Here is a 27,590-nt window from a genome sequence, read left to right as displayed (position 1 = left end):
GCTTTCCCATACGTGGTGAGGTGGAGGAGAGAAAGAGACAGAAGGAGAAAAGGAGTTGGGGACTGCAGCAGAGAGAGTAGGGGAGGAATAGGGGAAGACGTTGAGAGCAGACAGACAGAGGGAGTAGCAGAGAAGAGAGAGGGACTGAGAGAGAGAGGCTTCACTTGTCGGAGACGGAGAAGGTCTGAATCACCGTTGACGAGCTGTCTCCCCTGACCTCACCCTCCAGCCCAGGTAAGAGCTCCCTCTGGCCCTGAAAATCTCCCAGAGGACTTCACTCAAGCTGTGACACACTTCCGTAACCGAACAGACAGTAAAGTGTAGAGAGAGTGCAGAAAGGGGGATGCCAGCTTTTGTGTGCTGCATTTTGTTTGTTGTACTTGTCTTTAGCAGAGAAACGCACCTAAATGATTTTTTTTAGAAAGATATCACATATGGGATCCACCTTGTTGCCTTTGTTTCATAGCTTTTTATTGTATTGCTCAGAATCTGTGGCTCTCCTTTCTGTGTTGTGGTGGGGGTTTGCATGCAATGTGTCACAATTTTGGACTTGTTGCATTTTGCATGTGGGTGCGAGACAGTGATTATGGTTATGGGAAGGAGAGAGGGCTCTGCCAGTAGACGGTGTAATTATACGGCGTGAAACGTCGCTTTGGATAAAACTGTCTACTAAATAAATGTAACGTGCCGGAGGGGTGCTTTACCAGGCCAGACCGGTGGGGTGTGTACTGATAGCACTGTGGCCTATATCGCCAATGAGGTCTGGGGCTAACACTGACCCTCTAAGTGCATCTGATTAATATCTCTCACTCCTCCTTATTTACTATTATTATGAATCATGATGATGAATGACTGCATTCTTTCTATCAGAGATAAAGATGTCTGCACAGTTTTATTTTTTGCCCCCACAGGTTATTTATGCAACATCTCATCCAGTGAGGCTTCATCCATTTTCTCTTCTTTGATTGTATTTTTCTACCTTTAGATTTCAATGAGCAAGAAGGGGGGAGAGAGAGGGAAAAATGTACAGAACATATACTGACCTGTGTCTTCCCTTGTAAGAATGGCATGGCGGTATTTACACGGAGCATTGAGGTTTGTGTATATTTGTGAAGGTACTGGACACCTGAACCTGAACAGCCAGCGTTTCTGACAGCACTGCTCCAGATGTCTTTTTACAGCACTCCCCTGTGCTGCCCTAAACGTTTTTAAGAGGCTGATTTACGAAGACCGTTAGCACCTACAAAACCTTTTAGCGCACACAAAACCAATAACTCGATCAATGATTCTTTATGGGATTTGTTTTGCGTGTTATTAAAAGGTTAGTAAGTCTTAGTATAACCAGTTATTTGTTTGTAAGACTGCTAAGGGGACAGAAAACTGCCGCATTACACACGCTGCCTCTAGCCTGGCCGGGACGGTCGTTCTTCACATCATAACTACCTCAGCTCTTCATGACCGTCATAAACATTCCCGTACAGCAGGAGCAGCCCTGGGCCGTGTCATCTGATCACCACGGCGACAATCCACGTAGCGCAGGGTCCGTTCTGCCCAACGCCATCCGTCCCGTTTCAAAAGAACGGTTTGAGGGGGACAACGATGACAGAAACACTCAAAATAGTGACCTGTCCTGCCAAGCTATTGCTCTAATGCAAGGATCTAAAACTCTAGTTCCAGGAGGTCTTCAGCGTCTGCTGGTTTTTGGTGTGTTCCCACACTTGTGCGTAAACTCATTAATTGGTTAAAGAGTCTGCACACCTTGTTTTCAAGGCTGACAGGCTTACCTAGTTTACAGTCCATCATATTCTTGCTGTAAAATCCAGCTGTGCTGGTCATAGACTCATCATTAGCTGGTCTAGTTGGGTCTGAGATGGTCAAGCAGGGTAGCCAAGCTGGTCATAACGCTGGTCTAGCTTGGTATGAGCTGATCAAACAACTAGTGCTGGTAGATTGTCTGACCTGGTAGCTGATCAGCCAGCTCCCAGCTGTTTCAAAACATAGCTTGAGCTGGTCAAACCATGTCAAGCTAGGAGCTGGTCTGAACTAATCAACCAGCTACAGTACCAGCTGTTTCAAAACCTAGCCTGAGCTGGGGGGGTTTTTTCAGCAGGGATACTTTCTCACTTGTGGTTTGTGAGTATTTACCTCTCACCTCCAGGGTTGATCTTAACTGATTTATATGCTTCTCTTCTCGTTTGTAAGTTGCTCTGAATAAAAGTGTCTGTCAAATGTGTCTGCTAGCAATGTAATGTAATGTCATGTCTGAAACGGGCTGCTGATTGAAAGGCGATCGCTAAACCCAGCACAGACTGCACCACTCCAGACGCCTCCTGTAATTGGACTTAAATTCTCTGGGTTGTGTCATAAACAGAGCTGTAAATCAAGGTGATCCAGGAAGAGACACAGTGAACAATAAAAGCTTTAGGAGAACAGCGTTTCACTGAGCTGAGAGGGTTATGCTGTGTGTGCGCGTGTGTGTATGATATGCATGTGCATGCGTTTGTGTCATTACTGCTCATTTACTTCGCTTAACCAAGCATGACGAACTAAAAATGCCAAGAACAGCCTCTACAGCCTTTATTTAGCTGAAGAGAGCAAAACATGTCTAGCTGTGAAGTCACGTACATTACATAAGCTGTAGCAGCTTGTGTGTGTGCGTGCGTGTGTGTGAGTGCTTGTGTTTGTGTGCGCGTGTGTATGCGTGCTTGTTTGTGTGTGCCTGTGTGTGTGCGTGCTTGTGCTGGTGTGTGCGTGTGTGTGCGAGGAGCCTTGCAGCACCACAAAGGGACTCTAACCCTTAGCCCAGTTCAAAGGCAGATACCTTATTCATTAGAGGTATTATGGTGGTTCAGCACAGCTGTTGGGACCTTGAGCAAGGCCCTTAACCCCACATTGCTCCAGGGAGGATAAGCCCCTGCTTAGTCCAACCAACTGTAAGTCACTTTGGATAAAAGCATCAGCTAAATAACTGTAATGTAATGTAATGTACACAGTCATTTGTTCTGCTTAAGTGGAGTAGGAAACTCAGCATCTATGTAGAGGAGTTTAAAAGGGCTCACAATGATGATGTCATTTTCTTTCTGTCACCTGCAGATGACATCATCAGAGCTCCTATCTCCCGGCTGGCGGTGGTGGTTGCTGCTGATGTTGCTGAAGCTTGCGGTGTCCTACTCAGGCCCTGCACAGGCAGCCAATGGGAGAGGGTGCTCAGCGCGAGGCCCCGCCTCCTACGTACTGGTGTTCACGGGACACTGGAGCTCTCGGGCTTTCCCCAAACAGTACCCGATCGTCCGTCCTCCTGCACAGTGGTCCAAGCTGATCGGTAAAATACCGTCCCGAGTAGAATAATCTCTGTATTGCTTTGATCATCCCTGCTGTAGAGGAACAGATGCCATTGACACTGTACACAAGGGTAGAGAGATATAGGGTATGTGTGTAGCCAACATTGTGCTGATCTGATCTCTCTCACTCTCTATCTACAGCTATGACCCACAACGGGCAGTACCACCTGTGGAGGGAGGGGGCGCTGGCGAGTCCTGGTGTTCGCAGTTTTGCAGAGCGCGGCGTGACGGCTGACCTGGGGAGGGAGGGCCGTGACGCCCGGAAGAGACGGGCTGTCGGCGGGATGTACCGGACTGCTGGGGTCGCCACAGCAACCGGGCACAGCTCCACCGAGCTGCTGCTGCAGCCCAGATACCCTCAGGTCTGCCCCCTGCTGCACGGGATGGTGCACTGCACACTGCAACTGTACAGAGCTGCTCTCTCATAGCTAGGGCTAGTGAAGCAGAGGCTGTAACCAAGCCAGGCTTAACTGCACCCTCTCACTCTCTATGCTAATAGCTCCCCCTTGTGGAGGGTCTTCAGCCTGCAAAACATGAGTGAGTGAGCGAGTGAGTTATGTGAGTGTGAGTGTTTGTGTGTGTGTGTGTGTGTGTGTGTGTGTGGGTGTGTGTGAGAGTTACAATCCAGATCCCTGAGATACTAGCTGTTCTAAAAACGACATACTAATGTATGTATGCTGTTTTGTATTACTGTTCTGGGACTACAGATGCAAATTAGCTACTTAGGTAACTCCTATGCTTAGGATCTATCAAGGTTTCTGTGAAATGAACAAATGAACTAAGCTGGGTTGGGGCTGCTGGAAACCGCTTAGCAGAAACACAGCACCCTTCAAAATCGTCTCACTAAAATAAAGGAAATTTAACTTCCTGTTAGTCTGGACAGTTTTCCCGCAGGGTCTCTAGCATCTGGTGAGCATGTGACTGTAGTGTGGAATCTTGTCTGTCTCCGTCCCACAGCTGTCCATGATGGTGAAGATCGTTCCCAGCCCTGATTGGTTCGTGGGAGTGGACAGCGTCAACCTGTGTGAGGGGGATCGATGGCGACAGGAAGTGTCCTTTGACCTCCACCCTTTTGACGCGGGAACAGATAGCGGCTTCACCTTCTCCTCGCCCAACTACCCCAGCAGCCCACCTGAGAACATCACACAGGTGAGAGACACCTGTACCCACCTGAGAACATCACACAGGTGAGACACCTGTACCCACCTGAGAACATTTACACTTCCACACCTGTAGCTTACCACTACCTTTTGGAAAGTGTCCCCTGAAACACCTGCACCCAGAAGCCACTGGGAACTTCATCCTAACAACCCAAAAAAGTGGCACATTGTATGCTGACAAAACCATGTTCAGAAATACAATCCATCACCATTTTCCCTTGGTGACTGCTTTAGGTCTTACCTGCGCTATGTGTTGTTTCAGCACATCTTCGTCTTCTCCTCTCTCTCAGATCACCTCTCAGAAGCCCAGTCATCCAGCCAATTCTTTCTACTATCCCCGGCTGTCAGAGCTCCCCCCTCTGGCCACTGTGAGGATAACGCGCCAGAGTCGAATGCCTGCTCGCCAAACCCCACTGTCCAATCACATTTTGCCCCAGTATATCTCAGGTGAGGACAAAGAACATGCTTCAGTGTGTGTGTGTGTGTGTGTGTGTGTGTGAGAGAGAGAGAGAGAGAGAGAGAGAGACAGTGACAGAGTCTGTGTAATAAGTCTGATGATGATATTTCTTACTTATCTTGAATATTTTTTTTAACACATTTTAAATATATATATTTTTTATTAATGCAATATAAAGGTAATGGATGACGTCATATATATATGTGTGTTGTGTGGTGTTCCCTGCGCTTGTGCTTCAGAGACGCCGCTGGACTGCGAGGTCTCTCTCTGGTCGTCCTGGGGCCTGTGCGCGGGCCCCTGTGGCAGCGGCAGCATCAGACACCGGACACGCTACATCCTGCTGCGCCCCGCAAACAGCGGCTCCCCCTGTCCGGAGCTGGAGGAGAGGGCTGACTGCAGCTCACACCTGTGCCTGTCCCAGCAATGAGGGACTCTGTCAGACCCCCAAAATCCAGCTGACTACAGCTGGAAACCATGCATGTACACGCACACATACACACACACACACACACACACACACACACACACACAAACACATCTGTACACACACACACAAACGCATGTGTTCACACACACACACACATGGAGGCACATACACACGCACAAATGCATGTGCACATACACGCGCACACAAATGCATGTGCACATACATGCACACACATACGGATGGAGGCACATACACACGTACAAATGCATGTGCACATACACGCACACACACACGCATGTACACACACACACACACACACACACACACACAGAGGTGCACACACGCACACATGCATGTGCACACACATGCACACACAAATGCATGTGCAAATACACACACACACACACACACACAGAGTATAATAAGTGCCTGTCTTACATGCTCAAAACCAAATAGATATATTGGCCCCTCTTCTGGAAATGCCAATTCTGTGTTGACATCCACAGATTTGGTCACATTCAGGAGAAGTGTAGCAGACTCATTTGGAAGCGCATCACACACTGCAGGTTCCAGTTCATTAAAGGATAAACACATAAAACCTTGTGTTACTGAAGAACCGAACTCTCAGCTCAGTCCATTCCACACCCATACTGTCCTCCCTCTCACCAGTTCAAAACTTCAGTGACCTCTTCATAAAATAAAACCTCACCCAAAATCTGACTGATTCTCACTGAATGCTGTCTGATTTCAAATAGAGATCTTTTAAATGTGTATATTTCACTTATATGCCTTTGAATATATACAATTTGTATATTGGTTTTCTTTTGCATTGAGTAGCTGAGAAATAAAGTGTTTTCTTAAAAAAGAGGGGATATATAGTCTATTTTTTCTTGGTAAGGACAATGGTAAAGAGACTGTATACTTAGACATGTACTTATGTGATACTTGCAGTAACAAAAATGGAAGTATTGCTTAGTACCAAAAAATACACTGCAAATATTTTAATATATAATTGACAAGTGGTGTAAAATCCAAATTATTCTAAAAAGGGTACACTTCCAACTGAAAGGCTTGCACTACCCATAAACATTGGAATAACCATGTTTTGCTTCGTTAATCCATTTATACGTAAATGTAGGCCTACACCTCAGAGGAAATAAAAACACATGTTCAATCAATGTGATTATACGTTTGATTCCCTGTGATTATCAGATGTGAGGACATGCTCATTTCGAATCCAAACATTGCTTTCCAAAACACTCCCGAATAATACTGATCAATACCCTACCTTTGTCGTCTAAGAAGTGGGCCAATAATAGATAAATAAATAAATAAATAAATAAATAAATAAATAAATAAATAAATAAATAAATAAATAAATAAATAAATAAATAAATAAATAAATAAAGATGTAGAATGCCGGCGTAACCCAGGCGGCATTCAGTAAATAATCTCTGAGGATCATTCTCTTCATGTGCGGCACGGAGCATTGCAAAGCGCTCCGACAGATCGCGTCACGCAAACTGCCATTGCCCCTCTGCTTACATGCAGAAACGCACGTGCCAAATGTTGGTTTCTAGCCTCCGCCCCCGCTCCCGCCCTCGCCCCGCCCTACCACCAGTGTACCGTTCCATTCTGCACGATAAGCACTTTTTTGCCTTGGGAAAGAATCGAGCCGTTTCACGCTTTAAAATCATGTACACCAGTTCGGATTGAATTGTACTGTTTTTGATTGTGCACCATTCGCCCCGGGGTCACGTCGGGTCGACTGTAGAAGTGTGCTTTCGCCAGGAAAGTCCGCATAGTTACACTTTAACTTCCGGGTTTACGTTCTTCCTGTCAAGTCAAACGCCGAGTGCGCATGTGCGAGAATGACCGCTTCCAATCCAGTTTTACTCAGATACTCAGTGACAACGAGCAAATTTGACTGTTGTAATGGCGGACTGGGTACATCGCTGAAATGTTATTGTTCTCAATGCTTTTAGTGCATAGTTGGTGGGTCGCTTAGTACAGTACCCACTGCAAGGGCAGGGACCCCAATAAATATCAGCTTTGGGGTTTTAAGGAGCTTTTGTGCGCTGTAGTTTTGAGGTATTCAAGTTCTCTGTGAAGAAGTTGACCATTCAGATAGCTAGCAGCAGGAGAGATTGGCTTGTCAACCTGCCAGCAATGATGGGGGACTCACTGGGTTTAGTGGGGAAACGGTTGTTGTTTCTATTCGGAGATGGAAAATCCGCAGCCGAAACCGAGACGACCCAGGCCCTTAGGAACCGCGACTGGCTCCGGGGAACAGTCAGGGCGGTCAGCGTCATTGGGTTGGACAGTCCTGGGGTAGAGGTAAGCTGCAAAACAACAGTATAATTTCAGGGCCAGTGTGTTTAGGCATGCTACAAAACAAGAAACCGTCCACATGCATGAACTTTGAAATGCAATAATTAATGCACTCTTCTAGCGAAATCACAAACTACCCAATGCCTAACGTTAGCTTGTTGCTATTTGCATAAACTGCCAGCTTTCACTTTTCTTTGGTACCCATTGCCAGCAGTGAATATGGTTTGGGCACGTAGGCATCGGTTTGCAACAAAACAACATCTTCGGAAGACTAAGTCAGGTAATGGCTTCTTTGAAACCATGACTTTCCTGGTAACCGATGCTAGCCGTATGGAATTCAATTTGTCAATAAAGAAAAAAATCAATTTGCATTGTTATGATATCGTTTAGATGCCGCCTTGGCATTTTGCGAGCTTCTGTGTGTGTCCAACTAATGTGAGTTAGCTTGCTAGCTAGTTAACCTCCCAAAATAACATGGTGAGAATACCTAAATTAAAAAAAAAATGTAAAAAATGCTACTAGCTAGTTTCTTTTTGCAGCTACTAATTTGGACATTTATTCCACAAACAAAGCCAGAGTTTTTCCTAGAATATCTGGTTGTGAACTGTGTAGCTAAATCAGTTTCTCTGGGTTCTACTGGACATCAAACTGCTGTTTCTGTCGGTTGGTCAGAAGGTTTGTCTGGTACAAAATGCTCTCTGAAAAAGCTCTTGGTCAGTGTAAAGGGTGTTGGGTGAGGTGGATGAAGGCCAGACTGCTGAACCTTAATTTAACATTGGCACGTATTTATCCCTGTTCTCCGGTTACCTGCAGTTCAAGCTTGCAGAACTGGGGAGGTAGAGTAACATTTGGGTAATGTTAAGGGCATCACCTTTCCAGGACACTGTGTGACATCATTAGTCCATGCGGGGGAGAATGAAGGATAAAGAGTCTGCAATAACAAATGTGGAGGGGAGCCTTATCTGTACTTAGCCTTGAAATTCTTCAGCAACCAGTCATTGCCCTGTACTATGTCTCTTGCTAAATGGTAAATGGTTGGCATTTATATAGCGCCTTTATCCAAAGCGCTGTACAATTGATGCTTCTCATTCACATTTTAAGTCTAAGCCTGTGCAAACTGTGGGTGTGTGTGCGCATGTGGGTGCGCATGTGTGCATGTGGGTGGGTGTGCGTGTGTGTGCATGTGGGGGTGTGTGTGTGTGTGTGTGTGTGTGTGTGTGTGTGTGTGTGCATGTGGGTGTGTGTGCATGTGGGTGTGTGTGCGTGTGGATGGGTGTGCATGTGGGTGTGGGTGCATGTGGGTGGGTGTCGGTGGACAGGGAATCCTCCCTTCGAATGTAAGATTAGTTTTTATTGGCAGTTTGTTCCAACTGCTCTGGGCATTTGTATGATTATGTGAGTGCTTATATTCTCCATCTTGTCCACCTCCTCCCAGGTGTTTGTGGAGTTTGAGGACTGCCCGTGGCGACAGCGGTCCTGGGTACACATTTACGGAGAGGACGTGTCCGTTGTCCTGGTGGAGAGTGCTGTCGTGTGGGCAGCCCGAAGTGATACCACTCTACCAGGAGGGGGAGTCACAGTCAGCCCAACATGGCCAGCATTGGTTAGTACTCTTTAAAACTGTCTTTTGCCTTTCAGTGGGTGTCTGGGAGTGACAGGTGCAGGGCCCTTGAAGGTGGTCATATTTAAGGTGTTCTCACTCCTTCCCCTGCCCTGCGTCACCGATCATGCCCTATATTAACTCCTGCATTTGTACGTGTGCACGTATGTGTTTACAACTTCCATGTACTAGGGCTGTGTGGATTTGCTCCTGAAATGTACTGTGTGCTAAATGGGTCATTTAGTAGTTGGGATGATACATTAGTGTGCACCTAAATTTCTCGTCTTAAGAACACATGTTCCTTGCCTAAAAATGTTTGCGTAGCCCTGGACCCCTGTGTACACTTTATTTTGGATGAACTTCCAAATTAGCCAAGAGCCCACTTGCCTTCAGAGCAGGGGATTTTCCTTTCCAAGTAATTCCCAATTTTCTTCTCCTCCTCACTCCCCCAGTCATACAGGCCTCTGGTGGACCGCGTGGGCCTGGGATCTCTGGTTCCTGTCGAGTCCTTTGTGGACCGAAGCCTCCGCTTCCTTCCAGACGGGGAGTCGCTGCAGAGATTTGAGGTATGGGGGTGGTCGCTGAAATGGAGTTGTTGGCATATTTTTGCCTCGGGTTAATCACAGGTGCACGTTGCCGAGAGGGACACACCCAGGATTCCTTCAGTAAATATATGGTGTTTTGAAAAAGAAAAGGAAAGAATGCTTTGTAAGCAGATGTGAAAACCACCATCTGCAGCCAAAAAAAAAAAAAAAAAAAGCTGCAAGGTTTTTGTCCAGTCAGTGTTGATTAAGAGCCCTTATCTGCTGCGAAAGTGCCTCCCAGCTGAAGTCCCTCAGAGGGTTGGCGGTAGCGACGGGAAACGCCTAGCCGTGGTATTCACACGGTATAGTCTCCACCTGTTTCTGCCATTAATGCGATAGGCCAAGATTAGGCCTTGCGCTGTTTTCACTTTAACAGCAAAATGCAGCACAGTGGAGACAGGAGAGCTAAGGGCAGGGGGATGACATGTAACTTATAAAACCTATTCTAAAATGAAATTGAACATTCCGAACTGAAAGCCTCTATAGACACAGACCGAGACTAAGTAGGTCAGTTCATATTGACATCCCTAAATTAAATTGTTCCAGATTTTTTTTTTTTTTTTTTACTTTCCAGCACAACATACAATATTAACGCATTGCTACCTTGAAATAGGTGTTTGACCCCCCCAAAATGAAATTGAAAGTTGATGTTGACATGTATTTAAATCCCAACCTAGTTGGAGAAGGAGCAGGGTCACAGCCGCCTGCAGGATCATCCCGCCCTGCAGGCTGCAGTCAGGAGCTGGCACAGAGACTCAGAGCTGCAGGAGATACTCAGGAGAGGTGTGTGTGAGAGTGTGTGAGAGTGTGTGAGAGTGTGTGAGAGTGTGTGAGAGTGTACCAGTCTCCTCTGCGACCGCTGCGTCCCCCGGTTTTCCCACCACACAGGCCACACATACGCATACCCTCACACACTCACACTCACACACACATGCACATACACCCCGACACTCGCACACACACACACACACACACACACACACACACACCCTGACACTCACACACATACTCACACACATGGGCGTGATCAAGTGCGGATTTCTAGGTGAAGAGTCACTGACTGCTTCACTGCTTATCCTTATCTTCACTGCTTCTCCCTGTTTGAACTAAGGACAGCAGTCTGAAACTGAGAGTGAGGCCCAGCACCTTGGACATTGTGTATCCGGTACTCCAGATAACCAGTCCAAGGCAGAATAGCAAACAAATAGCTAAATGTTTTCATCCTAATTTTTTTCAAATTGTTTCTAATTGTTTATATTCGCAAAACACAGCTGCACAACATCCAGTCGTTTTATCTTAGCTTTGGACCTATATAATTTATTTTTCCTCAACTAGAAAATATTGGGTAATCTGAGGCTGTCTCGACTGGCTGTCATTTACAAGTTTAATGCATTGAAAGCCTGTAGTATCTGAACACACACGTGTACTAGTGTAACCATGTTCCTTTGTGTACGTCTTTCTGGCTTTGAATGCCCGTCCTGTTCTCAAGGACAGTAACACACACACACACACACACACACTCACTCATACACACACACACACACACACACATACACACACACACACACACACACACACACACACTCATATACACATACACACACACACACACACACACACACACACACACACACCTGAGCACACGCCAGCTCTCCACCACTGTCCTGATGTGTTTGTCTGGTCTGCAGGGTCATGCACTATGCTGGGCCGGAGGGTGCGTGTGTACCAGCCGGAGTTTGACCAGCCCTGGGCCCTGGCCCTGGTGTCTCAGCACAACCCCCTCACACACATCATGGAGGTCACCATCGACCAGGTACCACGTCTCTTTTAAAGACGCCCTGCACTGCCCCGCTGCAAATGATGATGAATCCCGTGTTGTTTGTGCTCAGTACATAGTTATATTATGCTATAGCCGGAAACATCTCCTCCTGTAACAGTAAGTGATGTAAATGCAGAGTGAAGAGAAGCAGCTGGTGGACCCGCGGGTCATCCACGTGATGCTGGCTGATGACGCCCCTGAGGAGGTGAGCTCAACGAACGAGTGAATGGATGAAAGGATGAGCACTGAATGAATGAGTGAAAGAATAATCAAATGACTTGATGGGCTCATGAGCACTGTGAATGATCACTGCATCAATTTAGTGTATATATCCTCATCTTATTCTCTCCCTCTATCTCTCTTCCTCTCTGTCCCTCTCTCCCCCTCTCTCTTCTCTGGCTCTCTCCCCCTCTCTCTCCTTCACTCTCTCCCCCTCTGTTTCCATCTCTCTCCCCCTCTCCCTCACTCTCTTTCTGTCTCTCTCCCCCTCTCCCCCTCTCTCCCCCTCTGTCTCCATCTCTCCCCCTCTGTCTCTCTCTCCCTCTCTCCCCCTCTCTCCATCTCTCTCTCTCTCTCTCTCTCTCTCTCTCTCCCCTTCTCCCCCTCTCTCTCAGACAGGGAAAGGGGGTACAGAGAGGAAGGAGGGGGATGGAGGGAAGGGGGAGGTGGGACGCCGGCGCAGAAACCCCTCGGAGGGGGACGGAGGCGTGGCCCTAAAGCGCCCCAAACCCGAAGGAGAGCGGGACGGCATCGGCAACCATAACGGGGGCGGAGCCGACACAAACGGGACAAACGGCGAAAAACTGACAACGATGTCACCGCCGGTTACTATGGTGACTGCAGGAGGAGGCGGAGGAGGAGGAGGAGGGGTGAGCAACAGCGAATCAGCCACGGCCCCGCCCCCCGTCCGGACCTCTCCGAATTCTCCGAACACCCCCAACCCCCCTCCTCTCAAACCCGCGCCCCCCCCTCCCCCCTCCCTCCTCCCCTCCACAGGTAACATGCCCCGCCTCACCCGGGCCGCCTCCCCAAAACCTGCCCCAACGACGCCCCCGCCCCCGGAGAGAGACCTGGCCCCCTCCTCTCCCCCCTCACAGGCTGGCACTGCACCCCACAACCCCCCCACCTGGAGGGGGAATCACTCCGAGGTGAGCCTCCAGTTTACTCCTCTTCCTCATCTTTCTCACCCGCCCAAATGGGGCCTGTTCCACAAAGCAGGATCCCTGAGTTAGCAGGATAACTGCTCTGGTAAAATCTGGACACCTCCCTTATCTGGAGCATGAACTGAATTAAAAAGAGCTATACCCAGCTAAATCCTTAATCCTGCTTTGTGGAACTGGCCCCTCGTTATGTAGTTTGAGCTTATGATAGTTAGAGAATTTTTGTATGCAAGTATAATGTATTATTTATGCATAACAATATCCAGAATATGTTTTAGGTTGTGTGTATGAAATACAATGTCTGTGCACGTGTATGTATTTATAATGGTAAACATTTTCCCAAATGTCAAACTTGGCCACTGTGGTAGACAGCAGCAGTTGCTGATTAAACGCACAGGAAACACTACGATTCCAAACTCCAAACTACAACACCAGGGCTCATCAAATCTGGACCTCGTATCCAAATCCAGCCCTGCTTTTCTTTCCTACTGGGTCGTTAACAATTAGTGGAAAAGTTCTTGACCCTGGTGGACTGTGATTTGATGGTCCCTGTACTATGCCAATGAATGGAGTAAGATGTGAAATTTCTGTGTCGTGTATGTAAATGTTGTCTGGATTTCAGGGCCAAAAAGCGTCTGCAGGTTGGTTGAAAAAGCCTGCCGCCCTGGTTTTTGGGGAGGGGAGCAGCCGGCCGAACGGGGCAGCCCCAGGGCCGGACAACAGGCCGTTTGGGTTCGGGTTCGGCAGCGAGGGGGCGCCAGCGGGGGACCCGCCTTCCTCCCAAAACCTCTTCTTCCAGTGCATGGCGACCGGGGCTCAGGGTCCGGACCGGAGCTGCTTCCCCGCTCAGGCCGCGGCCCCCTCGAGGACCGGGGGCGCTGGGCCTTTTGGGACCGACCTCAGGGAGCAGGGCCCGGCCCCGGAGCCGCCGAGACAGGCCGACGGCGCGACGGCACCGAAGCCGTTCGCGGGAAACGACAGGCCGAAGCCTCCGGCCGCCTCCCCCGAGGGGCCCGGCCTGGGCCCAGGAGCCCCGGGCACGGCCGGGGTCGTGTTCGGGGGCGGTCTGGGACCGGTTACCGTGGCGAAGCCCTCAGAGGGGGCGCACCAGAACCTCTTCCTGCAGGCCCCCAAAGGCGACGAGCCGGCCAACCCCTTCCTGATGTTCGGGGAGAGCAAGGTCCCCCTCGGCCCGTTTGGCGGCCCACCCGACCCTCAGTCTGCCGCCGCCGCGCCCGGTTCTGTCGCTATGGAGACGGCTGAAAGCCCTCAGAACCTGTTCACCATGTCGGAACCGCCCAAGAGCCTCCTGATGTCCCCGTTCTCCAGCAGCGCCCCCCCGCCGGCCTCGCGCCCCCCCGCCCCGCCCCCGGAGACGCCCGACAGCAGCGGGGGAGGGCCGGGGCCGGGGCCGGGCCAGGGGGCTGAGCGGGAGGACTCCGCAGACTCCGGCGTCTCTCCGGCCTTCAGCAGCGCCAGGATTTCGGGAGGCGGGGATTCCCCCGGGGGGTTGGAGACGTTCCCGCTGGACGAGCGTGGGCTGTCGCTGAAGCAGGAGTCCGACTCCAGCACCAACAACAGCGACCTGTCGGACCTGAGCGAGGCGGAGGACGAGCCCCCCGACGGCCAGCCCCCGGGAGGGGGGGCGGAGAGGGCCCTGCTGCTGGAGAAGAGTAAAGGCGTGGCCAAGGGGAGGCCCCGCAGCAAACCCCGCGCAGGTCAGAGCTGGGTCTGTCTCAAACACACCATTCTACATATTTTCTGCCAGTACTGCTTCAGCAGCTCCAGGTTCTGCTGTTGCCCTTGTTCTGTAGGTGACAGCAGAACCAGGTAATCTGCATAGAGCAGGAATTTAATGTCTTTTTCATGTAGAGTGAGACCAGGGATTGCAGATTTTTCCAGTATTATGTCCTATTCATTGATGTGAATTTTGAAGAAGGTTACGTTCCTCTCTCCCTCTCTTTCTACCTCTCTCTCCCTCTCTACCTCTCTCTCCCTCTCTATTTTTCCCTCTCCGTCTCTCTACCTCTCTCCCCCTCTCTCTGTCTCCCTCTCTTCTTCTCCTCTCTCTACCTCTCTCACTCTCTCTCCCCCTCTCTCTTTCTCCCTCTCTCCCCCTCTCTCTTTCCCCCTCTCTCTCTCTCCCTCTCCCCCCTCCCTCTCTCTCTCTCTTCTTCTCCTCTCTCTACCTCTCTCTCTCTCCCCCTCTCTCTTTTTCCCTCTCTCTCTCTCTCTTCTTCTCCTCTCTCTACCTCTCTCTCTCTCCCCCTCTCTCTTTTTCCCTCTCTCTCTCTCTCTTTCCCCCTCTCTCTCTCTCTCTCTCTCCCCCCCCCCCTCAGTGGGTCAGTCGGTGCTGAAGGACCAGGCCAAGGTTCGGCGGCTGAAGCAGACGGGCGAGTCCTTCCTGCAGGACGGCTCCTGCATCAACGTGGCGCCCCACCTGCACAAGTGCCGGGAGTGCCGGCTGGAGCGCTACCGCAAGTCCCGCGAGCCGGAGCCGGAGGAGGAGGACCACACCGTGGCCTGCCGCTTCTTCCACTTCCGCAGGTGAGCAGGAGAGGGCGCTATAGAGGAGCGGCGAGTGTGTCCTACTGTCTGCATCCCAAGAGCAGGCCCGTTTAACGCACTGAACCGCACCGCTTTTAACTAAAACCTTTTGTATTAGCGGGATAAGCCCTTTGAGATGTCACATCTTGTTTCTGTGGGTGTCCCGCTTTTGACTGGATACGATAACAGAGCCAAGGTTTGCAAGTGTCATGTGTGCCTGTTGTGCTTGGATACCTGCTCATACACATGTGCGTGAACTAGTGAGCGCATATTTACACACTTGTGTACGCAACATGGTAAATAAATAAATATGGTATCCGGGGCAGCCGGAGGTATATGACTGAGACCCGGAAGGTTGGCGGTTCAAGCCCCTGGGTAGCTACGATAAGTTTCACACAGCTGTTGGCCCTTAACCCCACATTGCTCCCTGCTTAGTCGCTTTGGATAAAAGCGTCACCTAAATAACTTTAATGTAATGAGAAAAATCAGATCTACCAGACACTGAGGACATTTTTACATAGTTTTTCCATTGAGAGGTAAGTGACCGGGTGTTATTGGTGTCTAGATCAGGTGAGGACAGTTGAGGGCCTCTGGTGTAACCCCCGGCGCTCTCTCCCTCCCCCAGGTTGGCGTTCACGCGGAAGGGGGTCCTGCGTGTGGAGGGCTTCCTGAGCCCCCAGCAGAGCGACCCCCAGGCCCTGGGGCTCTGGCTCCCCTCCCCCGCCGCGCAGCAGGCCCTGGACCTCGACACCTCCAAGTACATCCTGGCCAACGTGGGCGACCATTTCTGCCAGCTCGTCGTGTCCGAGAAGGAGGCCATGATGATGGTGGAGCCTCACCGTACGCCTGTCTCTCTACTTTTAGCTTTCAGTGAAACAGTCAGTCAGTCCAACAGATAGTCAGTCCAACAGACAGTCAAACTCAGTCCAACAGACAGTCAGTCCAACAAAGAGTCAGTCAGTCCAAAGACAGTCAGTCGGTCCCACAGACAGTCAGTCAGTCCAACAGACAGTCAGACAGTCAGACAGTCAGACAGTCAGACAGTCAGACAGACAGACAGACAGGCAGACAGTCAAACAATCTATTTTACTTTTAACAGTGTTTAAAATAAGAAAATATTCTTTTACTTCTTATTTTATTACTAATATTAAAATCAAACCTCAAAACTGCACTTGCTCATGGAACACGGTCTGTAACTGATAGATCCAGCACTGAGGCCTATAAAGAGGAGTGTCACCATGTTATCGGGTGTGGCCGCTCTCTAGACGTGTGGTACGGTAACACGTGTTCTTCTCTGCAGAGAAAGTGGCGTGGAAGCGGGCGGTGAGGGGGATCAGGGAGATGTGTGACGTGTGCGAGACCACCATCTTCAACATCCACTGGGTCTGCCGGAAGTGCGGCTTCGGCGTGTGCCTGGACTGCTACCGTCTGCGCAAGATCCAGCCGGCTGACAGTGAGTCCCCCCGGAAACGCATCGCGCCGGCTGTGGACTACACCTGCGTTTATAAACAAGTTTCAGCTCCATACACACAAGTGTGTCAAAAAGCAAACAAACGCCTGTCTGACTGCAGTTAGTGGGTGCTGTTTGTTTGCAGGCAGGAGTTTTAAGAAAATGGTTGACTGTTACCTGTGTGTGTGTGTGTGTGTGTGTGTGTGTGTGTGTGTGTGTGTGTGTGTGTGTGTGTGTGTGTGTGTGTGAGAGAGAGAGAGAGAGAGAGAGAGGCCTGTGTGTGAGAATGTGTGCGTGTATGTGTGTGTGAGATTGATAGAGAACGTGTGTGTGTGTGTGTGTGTGTGTGTGTGTGAGAGGGAGACACAAAGAGAGAACGTGTGTGTGTCTGTGTGTGACAGATAGAGAACGTGTGTGTATCTGTGTGTGACCGATAGAGAATGTGTGTGTGTCTGTGTGTGACAGATAGAGAACGTGTGTGTGACAGATAGAGAACGTGTGTGTGTCTGTGTGTGACAGATAGAGAACGTGTGTGTATCTGTGTGTGACCGATAGAGAATGTGTGTGTGTCTGTGTGTGACAGATAGAGAACGTGTGTGTGACAGATAGAGAACGTGTGTGTGTCTGTGTGTGACAGATAGAGAACGTGTGTGTATCTGTGTGTGACCGATAGAGAATGTGTGTGTGTCTGTGTGTGACAGATAGAGAACGTGTGTGTGACAGATAGAGAACGTGTGTGTGTCTGTGTGTGACAGATAGAGAACGTGTGTGTATCTGTGTGTGACCGATAGAGAATGTGTGTGTGTCTGTGTGTGACAGATAGAGAACGTGTGTGTGTCTGTGTGTGACAGATAGAGAACGTGTGTGTATCTGTGTGTGACCGATAGAGAACGTGTGTGTGACAGATAGAGAACGTGTGTGTGTCTGTGTGTGACAGATAGAGAACGTGTGTGTGTCTGTGTGTGACATAGAGAACGTGTGTGTGTCTGTGTGTGACAGATAGTGAACATGTGTGTGTCTGTGTGTGACAGATAGTGAACGTGTGTGTCTGTGTGTGATAGATAGTGAACATGTATGTGTGTGTGTGACAGATAGTGAACGTGTGTGTCTGTGTGTGACAGATAGTGAACATGTGTGTGTCTATGTGTGATAGATAGTGAACATGTCTGTGTGTGTGTGACAGATAGTGAACATGTGTGTGTCTGTGTGTGACAGATAGTGAACATGTGTGTGTCTGTGTGTGACACCTGTAACTATCCCCCTGCAGTGGTGGATGAGGGTCAGGAGGAGGACGTGTTCTCCTGGCTGAAGTGTGCTAAGGGGCAGCCGCACGAGCCTCAGAACCTCATGCCCACTCAGATCATCCCAGGCACAGGTCAGTCCCCCTGTCATCACCCTAACCCCATCCTGACCCTAACTCTGCCCCGCCCGGAAAACCCTAACCCCAGCCCACCCCTGAACGGAACTCCACCCCCACATGCCTACATCTTCCCAGTCTGTCAGGATCTGGACTCCATTTCCCATGATTCCCTCTGCTGCTTACGCGACTCATTTCCTTCTCTCCTCTCCCAGCACTCTACACCATTGGAGACATGGTGCACTCAGCCAGGGGCAAGTGGGGCATCAAGGCCAACTGCCCCTGTGCCAACCGGCACACCAAACCCCTGGTCCGACCTGCCGCTCACAACGGTCTCTTGCAGGTGAGATTGTGGCAACTGATCGGATGACAGTATCAACTATAAGGGCTCTCAACCAGATCTGAAAAATGTTACCAACGGAACCAGCTCCTGGGTCCTGCCAATCGAATCACTGAATCTGCTCGCAGGACCTCTTGTATTTTCTGTGCGAGCGTCATCGCATTTAAATACTTAAATACTACCCTACACCACTACTGGAAAACGGCATATATGAGAGCACTTATAGAACGCAAATACAGTCGATATTGCTACGGAAATGCCAGTGTGAAAGGTCTCAGATGTGGTATTTTTTCATCTTTGAAGAAAAATTCAAATAATTCAAATAATTTAAACTCACCTTAGCTGAGGTCATGTGATGTAAAGAGCATGTTCTTTTATCCAGGGGTTCATGGCTGATTTCTTGGTCTGTAATTTCCTGGCTTGGTGTGTTGGTGTGGAATGGGCGAGACAGTGATGTCATGCTGTGATGTCACGCCGTGTGGGCTTCCTCTCAGCAGTGCACGGTGAACTCCAGCAACGTCACCGCCGGCAACGGCCTGACCACGCCCAAAACCGAGGGGGAGGCGCCAAACGTGAGAACAGAGTCGACTCTCGGCGGGGGAGGAGCCAAGACGCCCCGCCCACAGGGCCCGGAGAACTCCTCCTCCTCTGCACTCCATTGGCTGGCAGACCTCGCCACGCAGAAGGCCAAAGAAGATGTCAAAGGTCAGAGGAGCTTCCAACAGAAAGTTAAAGAAAAAAAGGCGCACGTATAATACCGACTGTGCCAGTCCCTTAAAACTAAGTCAACACACCCAAGTCTCCATGAGTACAACATATTTACATTTGTATGTATATATTTGCATTCACTTCATGCTATTGTTACGAGGAAAGGGCAGTAAAGTACACGCAATGCCTTTTCGTAAACAAGAGCAGAGCAGTGCAAATAAATGACACTGGATTGGGCCCTTAACCCCACATTGTTCCCTGTTGGATTGTCCCTGCTTTGTCTAATCAACTGTAAGTGTCAGCTAAATAACACATTATTATTATTATTATGATTATTATTATTAATACAAATGTAATATGTATTCCTGTTTCTCCTGCAGATTCGGGTTCCCTGCGGTCTGTGATGTCCCAGGATTCCCGCTCCCCATTTGGACTGGGGTCCTTCGGCTCTCTCTCCAAAGCCTCCTCATCTTCCTCCTCCTCCTCCTCCTCTTCCTCGGCGGCCAGCCCAAAGCTGTTTAACAGCCTCCTGCTGGGCTCCGGTGCGTCCCAGGCCAAGGCGGAGGGCTCCAGCCTCAGGGACCTGCTGAACTCGGGCCCCGGGAGGCTCCCTCAGGGGCCGGCAGACTCTGGGGTCCCCTTCCCCTCCGTCTTCTCCACCGTGTCTGCGGTGCGTGTCCCGGGAATGTCTCACACGCTCCTGTAGTGTCTCTGTGCTGTAGCCCTGCATGCATTAATGTAGACTAAAGTATTCAGGAAAAAAGCCATAACAGTTCAAATAATGGTAGGAAAGAAAGAGCATTACTTGGCTGAATGGCCTTTTTTCATCATTATTTTATGTTATGTTGTGCAGATGATTTCTTTTTAGGGACACCGTGGTTTTAAACTCTCAGAGTTATATTCTGACTGATTAAATAACTGAACTAATGTCCACTTAAGAACATTTAAATTACATAGTGTCTGTGACCTCACACCTTAAAGGCTTAATGCTAAATGCAGGTTTCACCTGCACATTGTTTAGAGAGAGGCTGTACTCAACGCGCCCTCTCACCCCCCGCCCTCCTGTCCCTCTCAGCTGGGCGACAAGGCGAAAAGCAGCCTGCCGAACTTCCTGGACCACATCATCGCGTCGGTGGTGGAGACGAAGAAGACGGAGGCGCGGCGGGGCGGGGCGGAGCCCGGGGAGGCGGGGGCCGGGGCCCGGCGGGACGCGGTGATGGGCCTCAGCGTGCTCGACCCCCACACCTCCCACACCTGGCTGTGCGACGGCAGGCTGCTCTGTCTGCAGGACCCCGGCAACGGGAACAACTGGAAGATCTTCCGCGAGTGCTGGAAGCAGGGCCAGGTGAGCGAGGGGGAGGTGTGTGTGTGTGCTACACGCCCTTCACCGCGGACGTGCACATCCACCTCTCAGAGGACGGCTACGTGTCCGTCTACCAGTGTACGGTTACACATGCAGTGCAGTTATTTTTATGTTGGTCACAGTGCAGTCCAATTTTGAAGGTGGGTCACCCTGAGGGGGAGACTGGCGTATCGATACTGCACTTCTTGGGGGATTTCTGTTGTGTATGCCTTAGTTTGTGTTGATAGGCCCAGACATTTTTGAACAGGAAGGATATTTAAAATATTTACAGAAGATTATATCAACTTGCTAGATTAAAGATAAGCTGAAATGGAAGTTAGAGCAGCACTAGCTTGTGTGATACGAAACGCACGAGTGAAACACAGTCGATTTTGCCGTTAAATGAGGACGCTGCATAAAAAGTATATTGATTGGAGAGGAACGGAAAATTGACAGACAGTTGATCAACATACACTGGTACACGATGACATAAACTCTCGAATCATATAATTTTCCAGGTAGTGGATGGAATGTAAAAAAGCTTGTTTTTAACAATAGCTGGTATGGGGGAACCTTTGGTTTGGAAAGCAGGTTACTCACTTCTGTCTCTCTGTCTGTCTGTCTGTCTCTGCTGTGCTGTGCTGTGCAGCCGGTGCTGGTGGCAGGGGTGCACAGGAAGCTGAAGGAGTGTCTGTGGAAGCCTGAGGCCTTCAGCCTGGAGTTTGGGGACCAGGATGTGGACCTGGTCAACTGCAGGAACTGTGCCATCCTTTCCGACGTCAAGGTCCGAGACTTCTGGGACGGATTCGAGGTTATCGCCAGTGAGTGTCGGGATCGAGTGGGGTTGGGGACTGCTGCCTTCTGAGGACCTCATGACTTCTGTGTGTGTGTTAGTGTGTGTCCTCATAAAGACTGTGTGTGTGTGTGTGTGTGTGTGTGTGTGTGTGTGTGTGTCTGTGTGTGTGTGTGTGTATGTATGTGTGTGTGTGTGTCTGTGTGTGTGTGTGTGTGTGTATGAGTGTGTGAGTGCGAGTGTGTGTATGTGTGTGTATGTCCTCATAAAGACTGTGTGTTGCAGAGCGGCTGCAGGGTACGGACGGGGAGCCGTTGGCTCTGAAGCTGAAAGACTGGCCTCCAGGGGAGGACTTCAGGGACATGATGCCCACCAGGTGAGCGTTTCACACAGCCCTTCTAGGTTTATGCTGTCCAGTGTGATCTCTGTAAACTGATTGGTGGATTGTGCTGTAGCCCAGTCCCCGGTGTGTGATCTCTGTAAGCTGATTGGTGGATTGTGCTGTTCTTGGTCCCAGGTTTGATGACCTGATGGAGAACTTGCCCCTCCCAGAGTACACCAAGCGGGACGGCTGTCTAAACCTGGCGTCCCGCCTGCCCAACTTCTTTGTGCGACCAGACCTGGGTCCCAAGATGTACAACGCTTACGGTGAGGAGGCCAGCTCAGTTCTACCCCTGTCAGTTTTCATTTCTCTGTTGTTCTGCTGACTGTATTCTCCCCTCCTCCTGTGTCTTGCTCTTATTATTGTTTGTTGGTAAAGTTACAAACTAATTTATTGGCTTATCCCATCATCTATGATATGGAGAGATACTTGCAGCAAACTTAGGTAAATCGAACTGCTAATACTTGCTGATACTTCCTGATAACCCTGTGTGTCTCATCAAAGATTACTGTGATAAATAGAATTAGGGGGAGCATAAGCAGAGTTCAAACTATTCTATATTTATTTAATTAATCATATTTATCTCAAGTAGATGAACTAGTAACCTTTCTTTAACCTTCTTAAATTTGTGATTAGAATGTTCTGAACTGAAAGCAGTGGAAAAGCTAAAACGCTGACTGAGAATTTTCGAAAACAAAATGCCAAAAAACCTACTCTTCAAAGGAGAGTTCAGTTGAACCTGCAGCACCTCTGGTTAATTGGAGAGGGTTCCTGACTCGGGGGGTACAGCTAGGTTTCAGTGTTTTGGTGGTCTCTGTCCCACAGGGCTGATCTCCACTGAGGACAGGAAGGTGGGCACCACCAACCTGCACTTAGATGTGTCAGACGCTGCCAACGTCATGGTGTACGTGGGCATTCCAGAGGGAGACAACGACCACGAGAAGGGTGAGTGCCTATGAGGCACTGTGCGTGTGTCTGTGAGTGTCTGTGTGTGTCTGTCTGTGTGTGTCTGTGTGTGTGTGTCTGTGTCTGTCTGTGTGTGTTTGTGTGTGTCTGTGTGTGTGTGTCTGTGTGTGTCTGTGTCTGTCTGTGTCTGTGTCTGTCTGTGAGTGACTGTGTGTGTCTGTGTGTGTCTGTCTGTGTGTGTGTCTGTGTGTGTCTGTGTGTGTCTGTGTCTGTGTGTGTCTGTGAGTGTCTGTGAGTGTCTGAGTGTCTGTGTGTGACTGTGAGTGTCTGTGAGTGTCTGTGTCTGTGAGTGACTGTGTGTCTCTGTGTGTGATTGTCTGTTCTGTGCGAGTGTGTGACTGCGTGACTATGTCTGTTCTGTGGGTGTGTGTGTCTGTGTGTCTCTGCGTGTGGCTGTCTGTTCAGCAGGAGTGTGCTTGTGTGTCCGTGTGTGTCCGTCTGTGTGTGTCTCTGTGTGTGACTGTGTCTGCTCAGCAGGAGTGTGTGTGTGTGTGTGTGTGTGTGTCTGTCTGTGGGAGTGTGTGTCATAGGACCTTATTTGAGTAAACTGTGTGTAAGTCTGTGGGGGGTGTGGTAATGTTAGCTTTTGCTAATGGGAAAGTGTTTGCACATGAGTAATGCAGTAAAAAAATGCAGTCAGGGATATTATTAGTGACGTTAGCATCTTAGCAGTATGTTTTGCATTAGAACCAATTAGTGGGATATGCGGGAAGCTGTTCATTTGTATCATCTGTCCATTTGTGGTTGTACGCATATTTTATAACATATCCACAATCGCCTCTTACATTACTAATAGTACTTACTACCTTTTTCATGCTTTGTTTACACATCTTTTTATTATTTTAAGTCTCACTGCTAATTTCGTCATTTCTGAACTCAGATGCCTGGAAGAATAGTTTGACGTGAACACAGATCAGTAACACTGTTTGACATGATGAAGAGTGCAGTGTGATGAGTACCCTCCTCCGCCCCGGTGCAGAGGTGATGCTGACCATCGAGGGAGGCGACGTGGACGAGGTGACGAAGCGGCGGATGTACGAGGCGAAGGAGAAGCCGGGCGCGCTCTGGCACATATACGCCGCCAAGGACGCCGAGAAGATCCGCGAGCTGCTCCGCAAGGTCAGGGGTCGTAGGTCACGGCCGGGGGGCACAGCGGAGGTCAACCGAGTGCTGGCCCAATCACCACGCTTCCTTAGCCCTTGTGTTGTCTTAAGGGTCAAAAATTACCCGCCACTATCTTTAACAGCAGAGAAAGCCCCCTAAACTTGAAATTTGATGACAAAGTTTGAGCTATTGGTAAACAGCCTGAGTAATGTTGCCTCGCTTATAGGGGTGGATGTTTGGGATAATTGAAGTACCCCTGTACACTTTGGTGTGTTGCGGTGACATTAGTACTTACGACAGGGGTGGCGAACTCAAATCCTGGAGGGCCGCAGTGTCTGCTGGTTTTCACTAACTTTAGCCATGACCGATTGTTCATTGACTGTCATTGACTGGCTGAAGTCGAGGCCTTAATCGGCTGCCGACTGTAAGGAAATGAGAAATACCTGCAGACCCTGCAGACCCCTTCAGGACTGGAGTGCGACGCCCCTGACCGAACACATTAAATGTAAGAGGAACTCAAAATGGCCGCTCCCGGCAGGTGGGGGAGGAGCACGGTCAGGAGAACCCTCCGGATCACGACCCCATCCACGACCAGAGCTGGTACCTGGACCAGGGCATGCGGCGCAGGCTGCAGGCAGAGTATGGGGTGCAGGGCTGGGCCATCGTGCAGTTCCTGGGGGACGCCGTCTTCATCCCCGCCGGGGCCCCGCACCAGGTGGGTCCTCACAGAAAAACACGAATTAAGAGTATACAGAGTACTGCACACACAGTAAAGACAGGCTACCACCGCATCCATAAGGATTACTGGACGTTCGTCAGACTGAAGCTCTTTCTTATTCTTTTTCTACTTCCTACTTTTTTTTTTTTTTTTTTTTACTTGTCACCGCAAAAATTGTGGTCCTTAAAGCAGAACAGTCTAGTCAATGCGGCTACCTAGTGGTAAGTATTTATCTTAAATCAGTGCTATTGAACTCCACGTCCTGCGGGCCGCAGTGTCTGCGGGTATTTGCTCCTACCGTGCGCTACACCACCCGATTTCACTAATTATTTCACCTGCTCGGTTCAGGTAATGAGCTGATTACTGAAATCAGGTGGTGTAGTGCATGGGTGAAGCAAATGCCTGCAGGATGTGGAGTTCAGTAGTGTTGTCTTGCATCTTGATAGCTGAATAACATTCAATTCAATGCAGTTCTATTTGTACAGTGCTTTTCACAGAGGACTGTCACAAAGATGCTTTACAGAGTAACAGAAAGGAAGAAGAAAGGGGAAATATCACCCTCAAGCCCAGATAGCAAAAATAAATAAATAAATAAAAAACCTCAAACAGTGGGTTCAAATAATAACCTGGAATGATTTAATGTCCGTTCTCAAATGAAAATATAAAATGCTTACACAACACAACACAACAGTCTGAAGCGTTTTGGATTCCCACACTGGAGAAAGGAAAGTGGAATTTCTATTAATGGATGTAGCACTGCAGCTGTGCTTCTGTATGTCACAGATATGGAGAGAGGGGGGGGGGGGAGGGGGGAGAGAGAGGGTGTTGCTTTAGAAAAACTGTGTGTCCCCTGCCTTACTGATAAAGACTGTTGATGATAAGGCCAGATCCTTCAATCCTTCAGGGGGAGGGGATAAACGAGAGTTCCACTAAAAATCAGTCAAACACATTCTCCCAGAAAAAAAGCTGAGAAAAAGCTGGTCAGTATAAATAGACATAGACTGCAGCCATACCACACAGCCGTACCATGCAGCCAGGGGCATATCTCAGTATGTGGATTTGTCCCAAAATGATTATGTAGAGGTGATGAAATCATTAAAGGCATTCTGTTACCTATCCTTATCTCGCAAAATTGTACTCTGTCCATTGGCTGTTTTTCTATAGCTTTCGCTCTCTTCTGCCTCTCATTCGCAGTGAATGGAGCTGTTGCATGATGTCGTATTTTGTTATTAATATTTGAATTCCATCTCTTTGTACTCAGGTACACAACCTCTACAGCTGCATCAAGGTGGCGGAAGACTTTGTGTCCCCAGAGCACGTAAAGCACTGTTTCAGACTGACCCAGGAGTTCAGACACCTGTCCACCACCCACACCAACCACGAAGACAAGCTGCAGGTACCACTTTGAGTCCAGCCCAATTAGTAGATGTGTTAAATAGTTTCCCAGTTTGCAAACATCAGTTTTCTGGAGCAAATGCTCCTAGGATGGGAGCACAGGAGAGCCCTGTGATGCAGCTTTCATGGTGTAAATTTGACGTCCCGTTCGCAGGTGAAAAACATAATCTACCATGCTGTGAAGGACTCCATCGGAACGCTGAAGGCCCACGAACACAAGATGTCTCGGTAGCTCCTTGCCGTCACTTCCAAACCAAACGCGCTCCAGGCGGCGTGAAGCCGGGACGACACCAGCGTGACACCGATGCTGACACGTGACGTCATTTCCTGGAGCGGCAGGAAGTAGAAACCAGGGACGTTTGATTAGATGCTAATCTCGAGCTACCCTCTGCTACTGCCTGGACTGGAGAGAGCACTTTTCAGTGTTACCCTTATCCGTAAACCCACGTTTCTTTCTTCAGTTGTTTATTTTTTGTTCATTGTTGCTTTGTATTTAAGTTTGGATATTAGTCTGTGATTCGTTTTTATTTTAATGAAGAGTTTAAGCAGGTGATGTGCCTTCAAACTGGCTAGAAGAGAACAAATGTTCTGTTTTTGTTTAAAATTTGAGCCTCATCCTCAAGATTCGTCCATTGTAACTCTCACACAACCCTGCTGAGCAGTGCGTCATCTGCTCTGTTTTTGTTTGTTTGTTTGTTTCCCTGCTGAGAATTTCTCTCTTCCCAACTTCCCGTCCTGTTGATTCACAAAAAGAGTGCAGTAAGGCAAATAGACCAAAGTGTGCTGTTCTGTCCAAAAACCTTTTTTTTGGTTTGGTTTTGGCCTCAGGACAAAGCTGAGAACTGATATTAATGGTGAATGTGGAAGGGTTGGCAAAAAAAACTTGTTTACTTTTTGTTGTTGGTTTTTTGTCCATCAACCCTATGAAGCTGAACAATATTTCTGCGGTTTAAAATGAAATTCCCTTGATTCATTGTGATCTCTGTATACATTTTTAAGTTCTAAAATAAATTTTACAGAGAAAAAAAAAAAACTCCTGTTTATTGTCAAGCTTGATGAGCAGTTGGCTCAGGAGTAGTCCTTTCACTACTGAGTAGGTCACTGGATTTAAGAGGGTTGGGGCTTATCATTTACGTAATATAGTTTAGGCAGTCGTGTTGATATGGTAATGATTGACTGCTGAAAACCATTCTTGTGTACCAGAGATGGGACTCGAGTCGCACTTGAGTCACATATACACGGACTCCAGACTCGACTCGGACTCGTCAATAAGGACTTGTGAACAATAAGCGTCTGGCAAATAGCATCGTGAAAATGACGAAGTGAATAATGTCAGAGCCAATTTAACTTATTTATATTAAAGATATTCCTTTGTTAAAACACACCCAACGTCGTTTTACGCTCGCTGAGATTAGCTCCAGTTCGGCATGTGGTGGCCTTTGAGTTTAAATAATTCATGCTCATCGAGCCAAACAAAATTATTGCAATTAGCAACATGTGGAGAATTAAAATAATTTAAAAAATTGCATCCACGTCAAATTTCAACAGACATTTGAAAACTCATACGGAAAGGTAAGTCAGTTTACTAGCACCCGATCTGATCCCACCG

At 48.8% G+C, this 27,590-nt stretch overlaps 2 protein-coding genes across 3 annotated transcripts; both read left to right on the top strand.

Moving 5' to 3' along the window:
• The first annotated feature begins 25 nt into the window (after positions 1–25).
• LOC133134009 (spondin-2-like) lies at positions 26–5,405 on the top strand. Its single transcript, XM_061250359.1, has 6 exons — positions 26–234; positions 3,094–3,322; positions 3,483–3,703; positions 4,299–4,490; positions 4,792–4,948; positions 5,198–5,405. The coding sequence occupies exons 2-6, from the start codon at positions 3,094–3,096 to the stop codon at positions 5,383–5,385; spliced, it is 987 nt and encodes a 328-aa protein (XP_061106343.1). The 5' UTR covers positions 26–234; the 3' UTR covers positions 5,386–5,405.
• Positions 5,406–7,071: 1,666 nt separating this feature from the next.
• Positions 7,072–27,374, top strand: LOC133134066 (lysine-specific demethylase 3B-like). 2 transcript variants are annotated; one of them, XM_061250463.1, is made up of 24 exons: positions 7,072–7,722; positions 9,152–9,319; positions 9,769–9,882; positions 10,578–10,683; positions 11,589–11,713; positions 11,856–11,924; positions 12,334–12,867; positions 13,502–14,597; positions 15,219–15,426; positions 16,052–16,266; positions 16,727–16,879; positions 18,144–18,251; positions 18,449–18,576; positions 19,071–19,278; positions 19,662–19,951; positions 20,357–20,626; positions 21,273–21,444; positions 21,702–21,792; positions 21,934–22,064; positions 22,624–22,743; positions 23,744–23,883; positions 24,407–24,583; positions 25,848–25,982; positions 26,136–27,374. In XM_061250463.1, the coding sequence occupies exons 1-24, from the start codon at positions 7,555–7,557 to the stop codon at positions 26,211–26,213; spliced, it is 5,004 nt and encodes a 1,667-aa protein (XP_061106447.1). In that variant the 5' UTR covers positions 7,072–7,554; the 3' UTR covers positions 26,214–27,374. The 2 variants fall into 2 exon arrangements, with proteins under 2 accessions (XP_061106447.1, XP_061106446.1); XM_061250462.1 differs by having other exon boundaries at positions 19,068–19,278.
• Positions 27,375–27,590: the final 216 nt, after the last annotated feature.

The sequence above is a fragment of the Conger conger genome, chromosome 7 (genome assembly GCF_963514075.1).
Source record: "Conger conger chromosome 7, fConCon1.1, whole genome shotgun sequence".
In the NCBI taxonomy this organism is placed as follows: domain Eukaryota; kingdom Metazoa; phylum Chordata; class Actinopteri; order Anguilliformes; family Congridae; genus Conger; species Conger conger.
The sequence above is the reverse complement of the archived record's forward strand: the minus strand, read 5'-3'. Positions and strand labels throughout refer to the sequence as shown.

Bases quoted from the DNA above. Each gene is read 5' to 3' on its own strand.
- LOC133134009 (XM_061250359.1), top strand. From the start codon at position 3,094: ATGACATCATCAGAGCTCCTATCTCCCGGCTGGCGGTGGTGGTTGCTG. The intron at 3,323-3,482 runs GTAAAATACCGT...CTCTATCTACAG, and splicing joins ACAGTGGTCCAAGCTGATCG to CTATGACCCACAACGGGCAG. The intron at 3,704-4,298 runs GTCTGCCCCCTG...TCCGTCCCACAG, and splicing joins TGCAGCCCAGATACCCTCAG to CTGTCCATGATGGTGAAGAT.
- LOC133134066 (XM_061250462.1), top strand. From the start codon at position 7,555: ATGATGGGGGACTCACTGGGTTTAGTGGGGAAACGGTTGTTGTTTCTA. The intron at 7,723-9,151 runs GTAAGCTGCAAA...ACCTCCTCCCAG, and splicing joins TGGACAGTCCTGGGGTAGAG to GTGTTTGTGGAGTTTGAGGA. The intron at 19,279-19,661 runs GTCAGAGGAGCT...TTTCTCCTGCAG, and splicing joins GGCCAAAGAAGATGTCAAAG to ATTCGGGTTCCCTGCGGTCT.